The 13,596-nt window shown below is 44.8% G+C and overlaps 1 protein-coding gene across 1 annotated transcript in view; it reads left to right on the top strand.

Moving 5' to 3' along the window:
* Positions 1 to 12,683, top strand: part of LOC308138978 (lissencephaly-1 homolog) — a 32,594-nt gene extending 19,911 nt beyond the window's left edge. Inside the window, exons 4-11 of the mRNA XM_080508273.1 lie at positions 2,372 to 2,446; positions 2,905 to 3,111; positions 6,811 to 6,979; positions 8,109 to 8,211; positions 8,336 to 8,564; positions 9,415 to 9,516; positions 9,645 to 9,801; positions 10,767 to 12,683. Of these exons, the coding sequence (XP_080364399.1) occupies positions 2,372 to 2,446; positions 2,905 to 3,111; positions 6,811 to 6,979; positions 8,109 to 8,211; positions 8,336 to 8,564; positions 9,415 to 9,516; positions 9,645 to 9,801; positions 10,767 to 10,840 (1,116 nt within the window). The 3' untranslated portion in view covers positions 10,841 to 12,683. The remainder of the gene's footprint in view (positions 1 to 2,371; positions 2,447 to 2,904; positions 3,112 to 6,810; positions 6,980 to 8,108; positions 8,212 to 8,335; positions 8,565 to 9,414; positions 9,517 to 9,644; positions 9,802 to 10,766) is intronic.
* The last annotated feature ends 913 nt before the right edge of the window (positions 12,684 to 13,596 follow it).

Below are 13,596 nucleotides of genomic sequence, written 5' to 3'. Positions count from 1 at the left end.
CAAAACCACATTACTTCAAACAATTCTCTTCTACCTCTTGAAGCACCTTTTCTTTCACCTTGCCTTCACGTGACTCCCCGCCCCCTCCGTCTCCTGTCTCCCATTTGCTCTTCTCTCAGTTGCTTTTTGTGCATCAACCCTTTGGAAGTAAGCTGAATAATGGATGAATGGCACCGAGGGATCGGTGCACCCTGTTGGATGTTGGCTCTCACACACACACGCACACACACACCTCAGCAGGACAAAGCTAAACAAACAATTGAGTTTTGTGTACCATTTCCCTGTTATTAAATATTCTTTATGACTCTCAATGTGCCTTTGTCAAGCGCGATTTAAGTTTTGTTCACTTTGGCCCTTTGTGATTATTTTAGTAGCGGCTAAAGGTTAATGCAATGATAGACTGTGTGTGTCAGTTGAAATAAAGTACAGAGGTCATGCTCTAGTTTTTTTCCCTCTGCTTTGTGAATAAAATGTACATACCTTGGTACACACATGCACGCATGTAGACACACCCTGCCAATAGGTTGGCAGGCTCGTCTGAAGTCTGGCGGCTGTCACTTTCTGTGTGTGTTGTGTCTGGACAGATGGCAGATTAGATGGCGGCGCACTCGTCTAAGCTGGGTTCCCCCGCTCTCGTTCTACGTTTTCAACCTCCGCAGTTTCTGTGCGGCGCCTTGCAACACGTCTTTGTCTTTCCAATTTTTTTGACACCTCATACCAGTGGGGAGAGTCGCCGTCTCTCGTTGAGAAGTGTTAAATATAGTCACCGGCTCCGCCTGCAACTCTCCACACCTCAAGGACGTCTGCTTTGTTTCCAGTGGAAGCTGAGTAGGTAGCTGTGAAATTGGAGCCAAACGCAAATTTTCTCCTTCACTGACACCCGCGGCAGTCTGTCACTGTTGGTTTTTGATGCTTTACTAGTTAGTGGCAGCCTCCAGGCCTGTATTTCCTAACTCGGTGCCATTACAACTGTCATACAATGAACAAATTAAGGCCACACAAAACACAACTGAAGGCAATTTAGGTAGGTTTGATCTTTTCAGTGAAATTACAGTAAATCACATTCAACGAAAAACAATGATCACTCTGGAATTTTCTTGTTAAAGAATTGTGGTCATGGCTAAGGATGCATAGGTTTGATCTAGATTTAAGCAAATATTTGGATTAACCAAAAAATAGAATGGCACAGCTAACCAGACCCTTGATAAGACTCATTGTGGAGTTCAGTCACTGTTTTCATCCTTTTTAGTTGACCCACTGTACTCGGTAAAATCTGGTCAGTATCAAAGAACACCAACCCCATTAATTCAGCCAATTTCATCAAAAGCTGTCTTCAAACTGCACAAGGATGTTATTCAATTAAAAATGTCATTGTAAGCTCCTTCAAGAGTGGAATGTTTTTAAACTCTCTTGTGTCAATCTCTGTGTAATCAACCTTTCTGAAACACATGTGCTCGACAGCTGCAGTCAATACCTGTTCTGCACGCGTGTGAATAGATGACAAAAATAGAGGATTGCATTTGCAAAATAAAAATCTTTTTTTTTAGCTACAAATTTGATATATCGATTAAATCAAATTCTTTTTTCCCAGCCCTAGTTACAAGTCTAGTTTCTGATTATCTATAAAAATGAATTTTTTTTGCAAAGCCTCTTTCAAAAATGCAGTTGTACCATTCAAGAAACTGCTCCATACATTGGACACACACTTGCTTGCCTCATCAAGAAACAAAGAAGCTGGCATTCGTAAATGTGGGATTATGCAGCAAGAAGCCCCCAAGCCAGTAATTTGTAGGTGTCACCGTCAGGTCTTCGAATCATCTTAACACAAACCAATTGTGTATGTTTAATCATAAATCAAACTAATCAATAGATTCTCCTGGACACAGACAATGTGCCACTGAGTCGTGTTGTTTCACCTCTGGGCGGTGAGAAACAACATGTTTGTGTCGTGAAGTCGGTTACGTAAAATGTGCTGTCCAGCTGGAGGAATTAGCCCGCAGGTGGAATCAGGCGTCGGGTCTGCCAGGACAGCCACAAGTTAACTTCCAGTACCGGCTGTGTGGCTGTAAGCTGCCTAAGCCTTTTTTGTCTGCAGGAGATTAGCATGTGTGAGTAGCATTAGGACTTGGGTGTGTGTGTGTGTGTTTTGTACAGTAGGACGGCAGTGTCTGGCAGTCAGTACTGGCCTGTGAGCGGCATGTCAATAATTCCCTGTTCTGTCGCACTGTAGCAACAGACCCAAACATGCCCTCTCAGCTGACCCCCCCCCCCCCCCCCCCACACCTCACTGGCTTCACTGATTATGCTGACCTCGCCACTTTAATTGGCTTCCTCTTGCGTGTTTGCCTGAACTCTCCAACTTTCTCCTCAGAATGAAGAATTGGATAAGAAGTATGCCGGCCTGTTGGAAAAGAAGTGGACCTCAGTCATCAGATTACAAAAGAAGGTTTGTGGATTTTTTTTTTTCCCCCTCAGTGGATGCTTGTGGGGATTGCAGCCTTGTGAATGGTTCGTGACATTACTGCTGATTCCAGTGTTAACACTTAAAGGGATTATTGAGGAAGGCATCAACACTGCTGTTAATGCTCCACAATAAAAAAACACACAAAAAAAAACTACTTTGGCACAACCGTATCGGTACTAAAAGTTTTTGCCCCAAACATCTGGGCGATCCCCCACATTTCCTAACTATCTAGGTCAGTGATGTCCAACCCCGGTTGGACATCACTGACGTGCCCGCAGTCTTGCCTGCAGTCTGGCCTGCAGTCTTGCACGTTTTAGAAGTCTCACTCTTTTGAGACGGCTGAGTCAACTGTATATGTCCTCATCAAGGAACCCCTCATTGCAATCAGGTGCGTCGCAGCAATGCACATTTGCCTAACGTGTGTCTGTCCGCTCCATCAGGTTATGGAACTTGAATCCAAACTGAACGAAGCTAAAGAGGAGATCACCCTGGGTGGGCCTGTAAGTCAGAAACGTGACCCCAAAGAGTGGATCCCACGTCCACCGGAGAGATACTCGCTGAGCGGCCACCGCAGTCCAGTCAACCGCGTCATTTTCCATCCCGTCTTCAGTGTAATGGTGTCTGCCTCGGAGGATGCAACAATAAAGGTCAGTGCTTTAGAAAGTTTTCAAGAGACTCTGAGGCTGCTGTAAGCGCGTGCACTAGGTCGACACTAACGTTGATGTTTAGATGATCAAATAACTTCCTCTATAATTTCACTTCTTATCCTCATCATGTTTAAGCTTACCAAAACACTGAATAGTGAAATTATGCAAGACGTCTGTTTGTTTCATGTTTTTACATTCCCAAATGACACCCGTCGTGCATTTCTTTTTTCCATAGCCATACTGGATATATGCATTGCTATATTCTACCACAGCAAATCAGATACATTTTCGGAAGCAGCTGTTGTGCTTTGACATATTTGCCATGATTGTCTGCACTCAAACATCATCAGACATGAACAATAACAGTGCGGAGTTCACAGATGTGGCCTCGTGTAGCAGGGCTGGGTTTTAAATAGAGATATTCCTCATGTTGGATGTGGAACTGGTCGGACTAAAGATGCTGGTAGAAGAAAGATTTCAGTTTCCTGCTGATGGATGTGTTAAGAACAGACCACTTGTGTACGTTTACAGTCACTTTGGTGACAGACTCCGTTGTAAGCATTCAAACAAAACTGATTATTCATCCGTCTCCCACTTGCTGCTTGCACAGATGGCACAGCTGCTTCTCTGTATGGGTGATACTTTAGTATGCTAATGTTTAATTTCTATGTTTGGACTAAAGCAGACGTTCATACTCATGAGAAATGTTCATCCCGGTGCACAGTAGTGGCCACACAACGACCCGATATACTATTGAAAGTATTGGGAAAGAAAAGTGCAGATTAGAATTATAAAAGCACATCTTCTGGTTGCAGAGATCAACTGATGGTTCCCGTCCTGTTTTGTTTCGGCTCCATCCAGTCAAAGTGACAGTAATAGGATTTAGGTTTTAAATTGATAAAGTGGTCTATATTTTGATGCGTGCATGGCGGCAGCTCAGCTCACGCTGTTGATTGTTGCTCCTCCTCCTCTTGATCATGCTTCACTTCCTCCAGCACCGTCCCCGCCTCCCACTGCCTCCGGAGTACACCCCGAATTATCTCTCCAGTATTTCTGTCGGTGTTCTTTATATATTCTTAGTTTCCATATATAAGCTACGCCGTCTGTCTGTGGTCTGGTTTTGCAGCAGCGTCTCTCCTTTGCTCTGCTGCACAATGTCAATACTCTGCAGAGCTCCTTTGCCATCTATATTTTATTCATGAGACAATGGGAGACACTTCTTTTAACTGCACCCATGCAGCAGGAATTTACGTGCTTCGCCTTGGCATCCTCTTCCTTTCCCAGTATCCCACCCCCCATGCTCCCCCCGCAGAGCATACTTACTCATTTATCTGCCACTAAAAAGCATTTGCTGCCCCATCCGGGCCAACCCTCCATCAACTATTCATCCCCTCCGGAGTAGCCAGGCCCAGGCCCAAATCTTCCACACAGCCCCCTTTTCTTGCACATCTTGAGCTGGTCTCCTCATCTTCCTGTGGCCTGGCCCCAACTCCCTCCCTGTCCTACTTTTCTCTTCCTAAAGAGCTCTGTACATTTTTTAAGTGAGAACTAGACCTCGTGTTCTTCACAACGGCACACAGACGGAGAAGTCTGTCAGCTTTCAAACTGTCAAAGTTATCGTTACATTGGGACTTGGTAGGAAACGTAACTGTTTCTTTAATTAAAGGGATTAAAATCTGCTTTCCAGCATATCTGAACCTGTGTCCAAGGCGCCGTTGAGTATTTGCGCAGAAACCGTGTAGAGTAGTTGTTTGTATAATGGCCAATTGTTTGGTGACTTCAAAAGACCCGTAAAATTTGTTTCGTGACCATTTGAGATAAACTTCCAGAAATGTCTCTTGAGAAATGTATAGTTAACATTTACAATGCTAATTCTGCCTTTATAATCTTGTCAATTTTCAACAGCATTAGGAAAGGCCCTTCAGTGCATTTTAACTGTGAATGTGTTTTCTGTCTGCGTATGAAGAAAGATTCTTTACTCCGCTCCTAATTTTGAGTTGACATTTGATCAGCTACTTTGGCCCTTTTTACTTTTATCCTCAGATTTTGAATTTATGGTCTGATGGTGCTGTGAAAGATATTTTTTTCACATTGGTGTGATCAGCTGATTTGCTTTGATTTTGACCGCTCAAACTATGTGCTATCAACAGTGGGCTTCTTTGTTGTATCAATAAAGCATCAGTGCTCGGCAATATCAACCTGGGGCGTCACTACAACAAGCTTCTTGAGGTCAGGGTTTCACAAGTGTCAGAGGATGAGCCGACACTTTCTGATGCAGGGGACCGGTATCACCCTGCTCCCTGGAATTTCTTTTGCTGCAACCCCCCCCCTGAAACTCTGTAACTCGGTTCGATGTTGCTGACACTCAGTGGGAGTGAAACGAGAAATTACTTTTTCTCTTGTCGTGAATCGTCCACATAATTCTCATCTTTCAGCCGGATATCATTTACTCTATTTTGAATCTTTAGCTTTCTGTAATTAAAACGAATCCTTGTTCCTCCATAGTTACCATCCATTTCTCTCTGTCAAAACCTCTAGATCACAAATGAATTGGAAAAACGGCACACCTGACGGGCCTACTTCAAGTAGTTTTATGGCCTTGTATTTCCATATTTCTTACTTACTTTAAACTGGTGGGCTATATATGATCGATATGACAACTGTGTCTGTTTAATTTCATTGCCCCAAGTTTCATCTTGTACTGAATAATAGTAAAGAATATATTTGTGGTGGGCAGAATGCAAATCAGGAAATTCAGGGGTATCATTGTGCAAAAACGAAATTGGTTTTAACAAAGATGGGCAGACTCTGGGTGCTGGATTACTCATTACTTTTAAGAAATGCAGCAACCAAAAAAGGTTTATGTGATCAATCAACAACATTTTCACACAGTATTAAAATCTTCATTAAATTCTGTGGTTTGTTTTTAATAAAAAAATTAAACGATCGCTCTGAGATATCAGTCAGAATCCAGTACCAACCTGTAAATCGTTATCACCTATGTTCATGAAGTGATGCTGTTTCATGTGTGCATTGTTAAATCTGGTGCACAGTCAAATGGATTAACTGCAACTTCGCAGCTACATAAAATCCAATAAAGCTCCTCTGCACTTTGCTCCTTGTGGCCATCTGTAGCTTCATCTGGGGATGGAGATTGCTGAAGAACTACAAGGGTGGGGGAGGCAAAAGGCTGGGTTAGGGTCTTCTGTCACCGTCTGCCCATAACACCCCCCCCCCCCCCCCCCCCCTCCCCCGAGGAGGAGGAGTACCGGGGAGAATTTATCCCCACCGTGACAAACCGTCTGGGGTTTTTTTTTTGTTTTTTTTTCAAAGCCGGAGACGCAACAGCTTTTCAGGCTAGAAAGTCACTGTTGATGCCATATTCTGTCTGCCCTCCAACGAGCTCCACCACATGCAGGACAATAAACTTTTATCAGAGCTAATTGCAGCCACATTCAGCCTCCAGACAAATGCATGGTACAATGGTACAAACTAATGTGTTGGAGTCTGTGCGCAGTGTGTAGCATATGTAGAGCCCAGTCATTCTTTATGAATTGTTGACATGAAACGATGGCGCGACTCCCCTTCCTCGCTGTTGAGTGACGCGACGTGTTTAACGAAGGGCTTCGTTACGACCTTGCCCAGTTGTGTCTGTGACGTTTGATGTGTGGAGATAATGAGACGTGCTCCGCCCCTCAGGTGTGGGACTATGAAACGGGAGACTTTGAGCGCACGCTGAAGGGCCACACAGACTCTGTGCAAGACATCTCATTTGACCAGACCGGAAAGCTGCTGGCGTCCTGCTCTGCCGACATGACTATCAAGCTGTGGGATTTCCAGGGCTTCGAGTGCATCAGGACAATGCACGGTAAGATAACGATCTTTTTCAAATTTGAATTTCCGATTTAGGCTTTCTGATTTGACTTGAGTAACCCATTTAAAAATAAAGATGTTCTTTGTTATCTGTAAATTTATACAACCTCTGGCAGTATCATCACTGAAGTTCTGCAGCAGCCCCGCTCTTTTTTTTCTTCCACACCCTAATTGTCCACTAAATACTGATCGTGTGCCCTCTGGCTGCGATTGGTGACCCTCCTTACAAACGATTCACTTCTCATCTTCGTACGAGGTGCCCTTTAATGGTCGGATATGAAACAGACATGACTGAAAATCAATGAGAGAAGCCACACAAAGCCATTTCGTACGTACGTTGCCGCTTTGACCAATTGCCAGTAATTTTTCAATCAGGAAACTGGGCGTGAGTGGCTGGCACACATCCTCGTCCAGATGAGTGGTGATCACTGAGCGGCTGAAAGCTTTTATTGAACAGTTGTTTGCTTGATTCTGTTCTCAGTTTTCCCCAATTCATCCTCTTCTCCTCCGTGTCTCTTTACTTTTGATTAATCTGCTGAACCTTTCCTCCTTTCTTTAAGGCACTCCTCCTTTTCCACATCTCTAAAACCAACATGAGGCCGACTGGTGAAGGAGATTAGTGCCGATTTGGACAGCAGTTTAATTATCCTCTTCAGCGGAAGATGGCACTTTTCTTTCCTCCCCCATCCCCCCATCCCTACCGCGCCCCGCCGTTATTATAGCCTCGTGGTGCAAGTGCACAGAGGCACACGGGCTGTTAAGCTGTCCTTTTTACAGTATACTTACTGTTGTCTGCATCTGTTTAGGAGCTTAAATATGGACCAGCATTTATGTAATTAGGCATCTTTTATTCTCCATGGAACAAAAATAAGCTTCAGCAAATTGGCTGCCTGGTTCGTCATTTAATTGGCTAATTGTGACCAAACCCATCACGTTTATTTTGTGTTCCTGTTGTGTGTTGGATGCCAAAGATGTGTGAAAATGGCTGCTGGATCCAGCTGGTAGTTGAAGAGAGTGGGGAATGATTCAAATATTCACGACTCGTGAAGAGATTGAATAGTTTTGCTTTGATTACTTTGTTTGGTTCAGACACCTGACGAAGATGTTTTGTGTCTTCCATTTAGGACATGACCACAATGTTTCGTCTGTTGCCATCATGCCCAATGGAGATCACATCGTCTCTGGCTCGAGGGACAAAACCATTAAAATGTGGGAAGTTGCTACCGGGTGAGGAGAAAAAAACAAAACAAAACAGGAAAACCATCAACACGGTCATGAAACTAAATTTGTATGCAAGCCCGACTCATCACGGCGGCTCAATAACGCCGGTGCTTTTCCGTTTGTCCATCAGATACTGTGTGAAGACCTTCACGGGCCACAGGGAGTGGGTTCGCATGGTGCGGCCCAACCAGGACGGCACACTGATCGCAAGCTGCTCCAACGACCAGACGGTGCGCGTGTGGGTCGTGGCCAACAAAGAATGCAAGGCAGAGCTGAGGGAGCACGAACACGTGGTGGAGTGCATCGCCTGGGCGCCGGAGAGCTCCCACCCCACCATCCTCGATGCCACAGGCTCCGAGGTAAAGAGCTCCTTATTGTCTACTTTTTCGTTTTGTTTTTTGATGGGGACAAATGCCCCAAGGCCAGCTCCACGTGTGTGTTCAGACATCACACACAGCGGATCAGTATGAGATCAGTCGGGGTGATAACTGAAGACGTTGGCTCCTGCCAAATTGTAAGAAATAATCTTTCAGTCTGGTTTTCATTCCTTCAGAACGTTTTATGCTGCTCTTAAACCTGTGAACAGACGGAAGGTCGGCTGATTTGTGATTTGAATGAGCTGGATATTCCTCTTCTTCACAAAGAAGCTTTACGTTGAGTTTTTGAACCGTAGTACACGCAGGTAATTGAAAACAAGCTGACCCGGCAGATCTGATTGGTGAACGGACTCGGTTGCATTAGTGATTAATGCAGTTTTTTTTCACATGATGTGAAGCATCCTCCCTCTCAGCGTGTGTTGTTCTGTTGGTGGACCTCGGATGTCACGGCTCAGACTGACAGCCGTGTGAACAGACGAGCTGCTACTGCAGAAGAATCACCACATGGCCTCCAGTCAGCCTCCTCATGCCTTGTGATCTCCAGCTTGTCCAATTGTAGCCTGACTGATTGTAATAAAATTCCTCTCTCAGCAGCTCTCTGACCTTCACTGAAGCTGCTTTTTAGACACTTCCTGAAGTAGACGATGCACCTTACTTTAAATCAAATGGGCTGATGAGGGGTTGACATCGGGCGGACCTGGTGCCTCAAAGGCCGCAATCGTCTCGCAAATGTTTCCCGGACCTTAATGCCAGCTCCACAAAGTCGTTCCAGATAAGTCGATGTATGAGGACGTATGACTGATTCGTTTTCCCCTCTTGTGTGCCTGAACAGACTAAGAAGAGCGGCAAACCTGGACCTTTCCTGTTGTCCGGATCAAGAGACAAAACCATCAAGATGTGGGACGTCAGCATTGGCATGTGCCTTATGACACTGGTGAGAATCGCCTCATGTTATCCGCGCTTATCCCAAATGAAAACGTTTAGCTCGAATCTGATGAGTTGGGTTGTCAGTGTGTCAGCATTGTGTTTTTTTTTGTTGGTTTTTTTTTTTGTTTGTCATAGGTCGGCCATGACAACTGGGTGCGTGGGCTTCTCTTCCACCCTGGAGGCAAGTTTATTGTGAGCTGCGCAGATGACAAGACCCTAAGGATCTGGGACTACAAGAACAAGCGTTGCATGAAAACCCTGTGTGCCCACGAACACTTTGTTACCTCTCTGGGTAAGCAGCCTCCCGAGCCCCCGTCCTTCTCATTCATAAACAAACAAACAAACAAACAGAAAAGCCTTCATCCTGTTGATGGGTTGTGCAGGAAGCCTATTTGCTCATTGGACTGTGGATCCCAGCTCACAAATATGAGCCTCCGAGCAGGACTGGGTAATTGTAAGGGAGCCCGGCTTCTCCTCCAGTGTCCTGAGGGTTGCTGGCAGCTGGGTTTTAAGCGGTAGACGAGCGCTGCAGGATTTTTCCCGCCTCCCCCTCCTCGTATCTGCGGCTTTCCTGCAGATCAAGGCTCGGGAACTCTCCTGAGGAGCTCTTGAGCCAACTTTTCCTTGGCAGGCTGTTTGAAACCCGGTCCTCTTAAATCCTGCTTCAACTAAAGAGGATCGCTGAGAGCTATTGATGTGATGAATTCTGGCTCGGTGTGGAAGAGACAAAGCACCTTTATTTGAAACCATTGAGAAAGAGGAAGGTGTTCACCACTTTCTGAATGCTATGGTCAGGTCCGTCACTGAGCTTCTCCCAAACGTTGCAGCTTTAAACAGTGAGATTAAAACACTGAATGTCTGTTTATTTCCAGTTATTGAGTGTGAGGCTGTGGACACGGTGGTGCTGTTTTGGTTTGACCTCAACAATAGGTGGTTTGATTCAACCATTTGGGGAATGCTTCGAAAAATGAGCTTTTATCATTTTTTTTTTATGAACTGATGACGGTCTGTGTAGAAGTGTCCGTAAACGACGCTCCCAGTGGAGTGGACGCTGCTCGACGGCCATCGCATTGGTGTATGAACGTGTGAAGCAGTGAAAAGGTCCCTTCTCACAGTAAACCCGCCTGCAGTCATCCATATCTACTTTGTTTCAGGCGCCATCTCCACGAGCCAAAGCGACATCATCGTTCTCTGCTAATGTGCGCCTTGAACCCATTACAGCCCGGTTCTGATGGCGTCTTTTGTTGTGTCCCACAGATTTCCACAAGGCTGCTCCCTACGTGGCCACCGGCAGCGTAGATCAAACATTAAAAGTGTGGGAGTGTCGCTGATTTGGACCTGGGAGGATCGGACCACCCACAACCCCTCCTTCTTCATTTTACCCAGGCGCTTCTCTGGATCCCACATCTCTTCACCCCCCCCCCAACCCCACTTCACCCCCTCCCCTTCACCTCAACCGCTCATCTTGGTCTTCTCCGGCTACAGTCACCACCGTGTTTATTTAACCATCGCGCTCTCTGGTCCAATAACTTTTGTCCTTCTGTGTAAATTATTCTTGGATGTAGATCAAGCTATTAAATGTTACACAAAAAAAGTATTCTTGCATGGTAATCCAAAATTGTATACTGTAAATTTACATAACGTTGTCTAGAAGTACCATAGGTTTAACTCGGGGCCGAGCGTCTGTCACGCAGCCTTACCTACCACCTGAAGGCAGATGCTTCTGACTGGGTTTGAACCGTAGGGCACTAAAAACTCGATAATTTAAGAAATGACAGTGTCTTTATGTGTAAGATTTATTTTTTGTCTATTTTTTTATTTAGGATTCTCTTTTTTCTCTCTTTCTCTTTCTCTTTATTTCTCTTTCACTGTCGTAGTCTGTTGGTGCCTAGCTTGGTGAAACGTTTGAGAGACGAGGCAGGAAAACGAGATGTGGGGCTTTGTTATCGAATTAATCTGTAGCTTTATAACATCACTTCTCAAGTGTGCATACCATTTTTTTTTTTCTTTTCTTTCATGTGGAACTAGGTAATATTTTAATGGCTTGTATATACAAAATGTTTGAAACTGTTGTCATTTGGACCTCGGGGGCTTGGAAACTGCTTTGTACTCTTGTCATGGTGGCACATGAACCACGAGCTATGGCTTTAGATAAATTATTTCATTTTGTCGACAGGTTTGTGAGCGAGCGTTTCGCAAGAAGCCCGGTGTCGCGAACGGGTCGGCGCCCTGGGTCTCAGTGCAGGGGTTGCCCTTTCACTCATAGAGGGGTGAGAGTCCGTGACCCTGCATGAGTCCTCTGTCCCCTCCTCTCTCCTCGGTCACGTCTGGATCGGTGTGAAAATGCTCCCACGGCGGGGGGGAAACCAAACCAGAGGACATGGCGAGGAGTCAAAGTGAGCCCCCTTGGGTTTAATATCTGGGATGTGCAAAGATCTGTAACTTCTGAGTTTTATAACTCGGCATAGATGAAAAATGTTTGTTTTTTTTTTTTTTTTTTTTTTTTTAGCAAAAGCAAAAAAAATTTAATAAAATGATAAAAGTAAATTTTCTCTGAAAATAGATGTAAATTTAGCAAGATATTTGGCAGTTTGTTTGTTTTTTTTAAATGACTGTAAATGATGGAGTGGATGTGAGTGAGGAAAGCCCAGCAGAAGACGCTCACTGAGGAGCCGTCGGAGCCGTTTCGCCTGAAAAGCGCTCGCTCCCGTGCCGCGTTTCTTTAGAAAGCAAAGAAAGATGTAGGTCAACCGTACCGAGCGAGGATCTCGACAGGCAAACCCCCCCACCCCCCACCCCCCCGGAGAGCCCTTCACTGCGTCTCCTGAGTGACTTGTCCTCAGAACATTCAGCTCGTCGTCTTTGCGGAGCCGCAACTGTAAAGTAGGAAGAATAGAATTGTCTTTGAACGGCTGGCGGGTGTGAACCGGCCCGAGCTGTCGGAACAACCGTTCCACTGCCCCTATAGGACAATATATAATGAAACCTCTTGCCCCCGGGGCCGTAGTTGGCGAGATGATTCATTAATCTTGCACATCCCCGTTTTCACTGAAGTCGCGTGATGGCGATCACAGGTGACATTGATGATGTTGATAAATGCATAAACCTCTAATTTCTGATTAGCCTTTTTCATTCCAATGCAGTTCTCGGCTAATAAAGAATTCCACTGCTTAACTTCTTACCTTCCGCTTCTTTGCCAACTCTTCCTGTGTGTACTGGACGTGGTGACCTGCTGCTCAAGCTCTTGTCCGTGGCCACTGTGAGCCTGACGTGACCTGTTGATGTAGCGATGCTGCATGTAGACCTGTAGCCCGAGGCGGAGCTGTCCCAACACGCAAATGGAAGAGCTCCATCGGTTTGTCGCTCTATCGATTCATACGTACAGTTTTAAAGTCTAAAACTGCTGCTTCCTGCAAACGATGGGAACAGGTGGCGGACATTTGTCCCGGCTTCAGAATAATACAATATTAAATGAAATGCCTGTTAAGCTCATCAAAAATGGTATCTTAAACTAATTTAGGTTAAAATGGATCCAAAACATGGATATCCCGGCTAAGATGATCAGTTTCTCTTTCAAAACTGTATTTACTACACATTAAGCTATTAGATCTTTATTTTAACGTGTATAAATGTTTATTTTAAAGTTCAAGTTTGGCAAAAGTGTTCAAAGAACTGGATGTTTTGGAAAAACTTGACATGTGTAAGAAAATGTACCTTAATGCTGAATACTTAAAGATCTGTATAAAGTCATGACTTTAATTAAAATGTGGGACTATTAAAATAATTGGACATTGCCTGTGAAACTGAGTGAGACGTCACATGCTGTGACTGCAACATCGGACATGAAGTTTGTAAAAATTATAAATGACTGGTGTTGCGGTGTCGCTCGGTTTTAGAGACAAACAGCCAGGTCAGCTGTTTACAGAAATCAATTCTGGCTTATAACAATTGGCAAAAAAAACCAACCGAAGGAAGGGAAATGAGCGAAGCCGTCCACCAGATTAACGGCAGTTTAAACGAGCCCGTGTGCGTTCAGACAGCTCTGTTCTCTGGCTGCAGTAAGGCTGGTTTTGTGGTGTGTGATGCT

Source organism: Blennius ocellaris (genome assembly GCF_963422515.1).
Source record: "Blennius ocellaris genome assembly, chromosome: 2".
In the NCBI taxonomy this organism is placed as follows: Eukaryota; Metazoa; Chordata; class Actinopteri; order Blenniiformes; family Blenniidae; genus Blennius; species Blennius ocellaris.
Note: the sequence above shows the minus strand (reverse complement) of the source record. Positions and strands in the feature narration are given on the sequence as shown.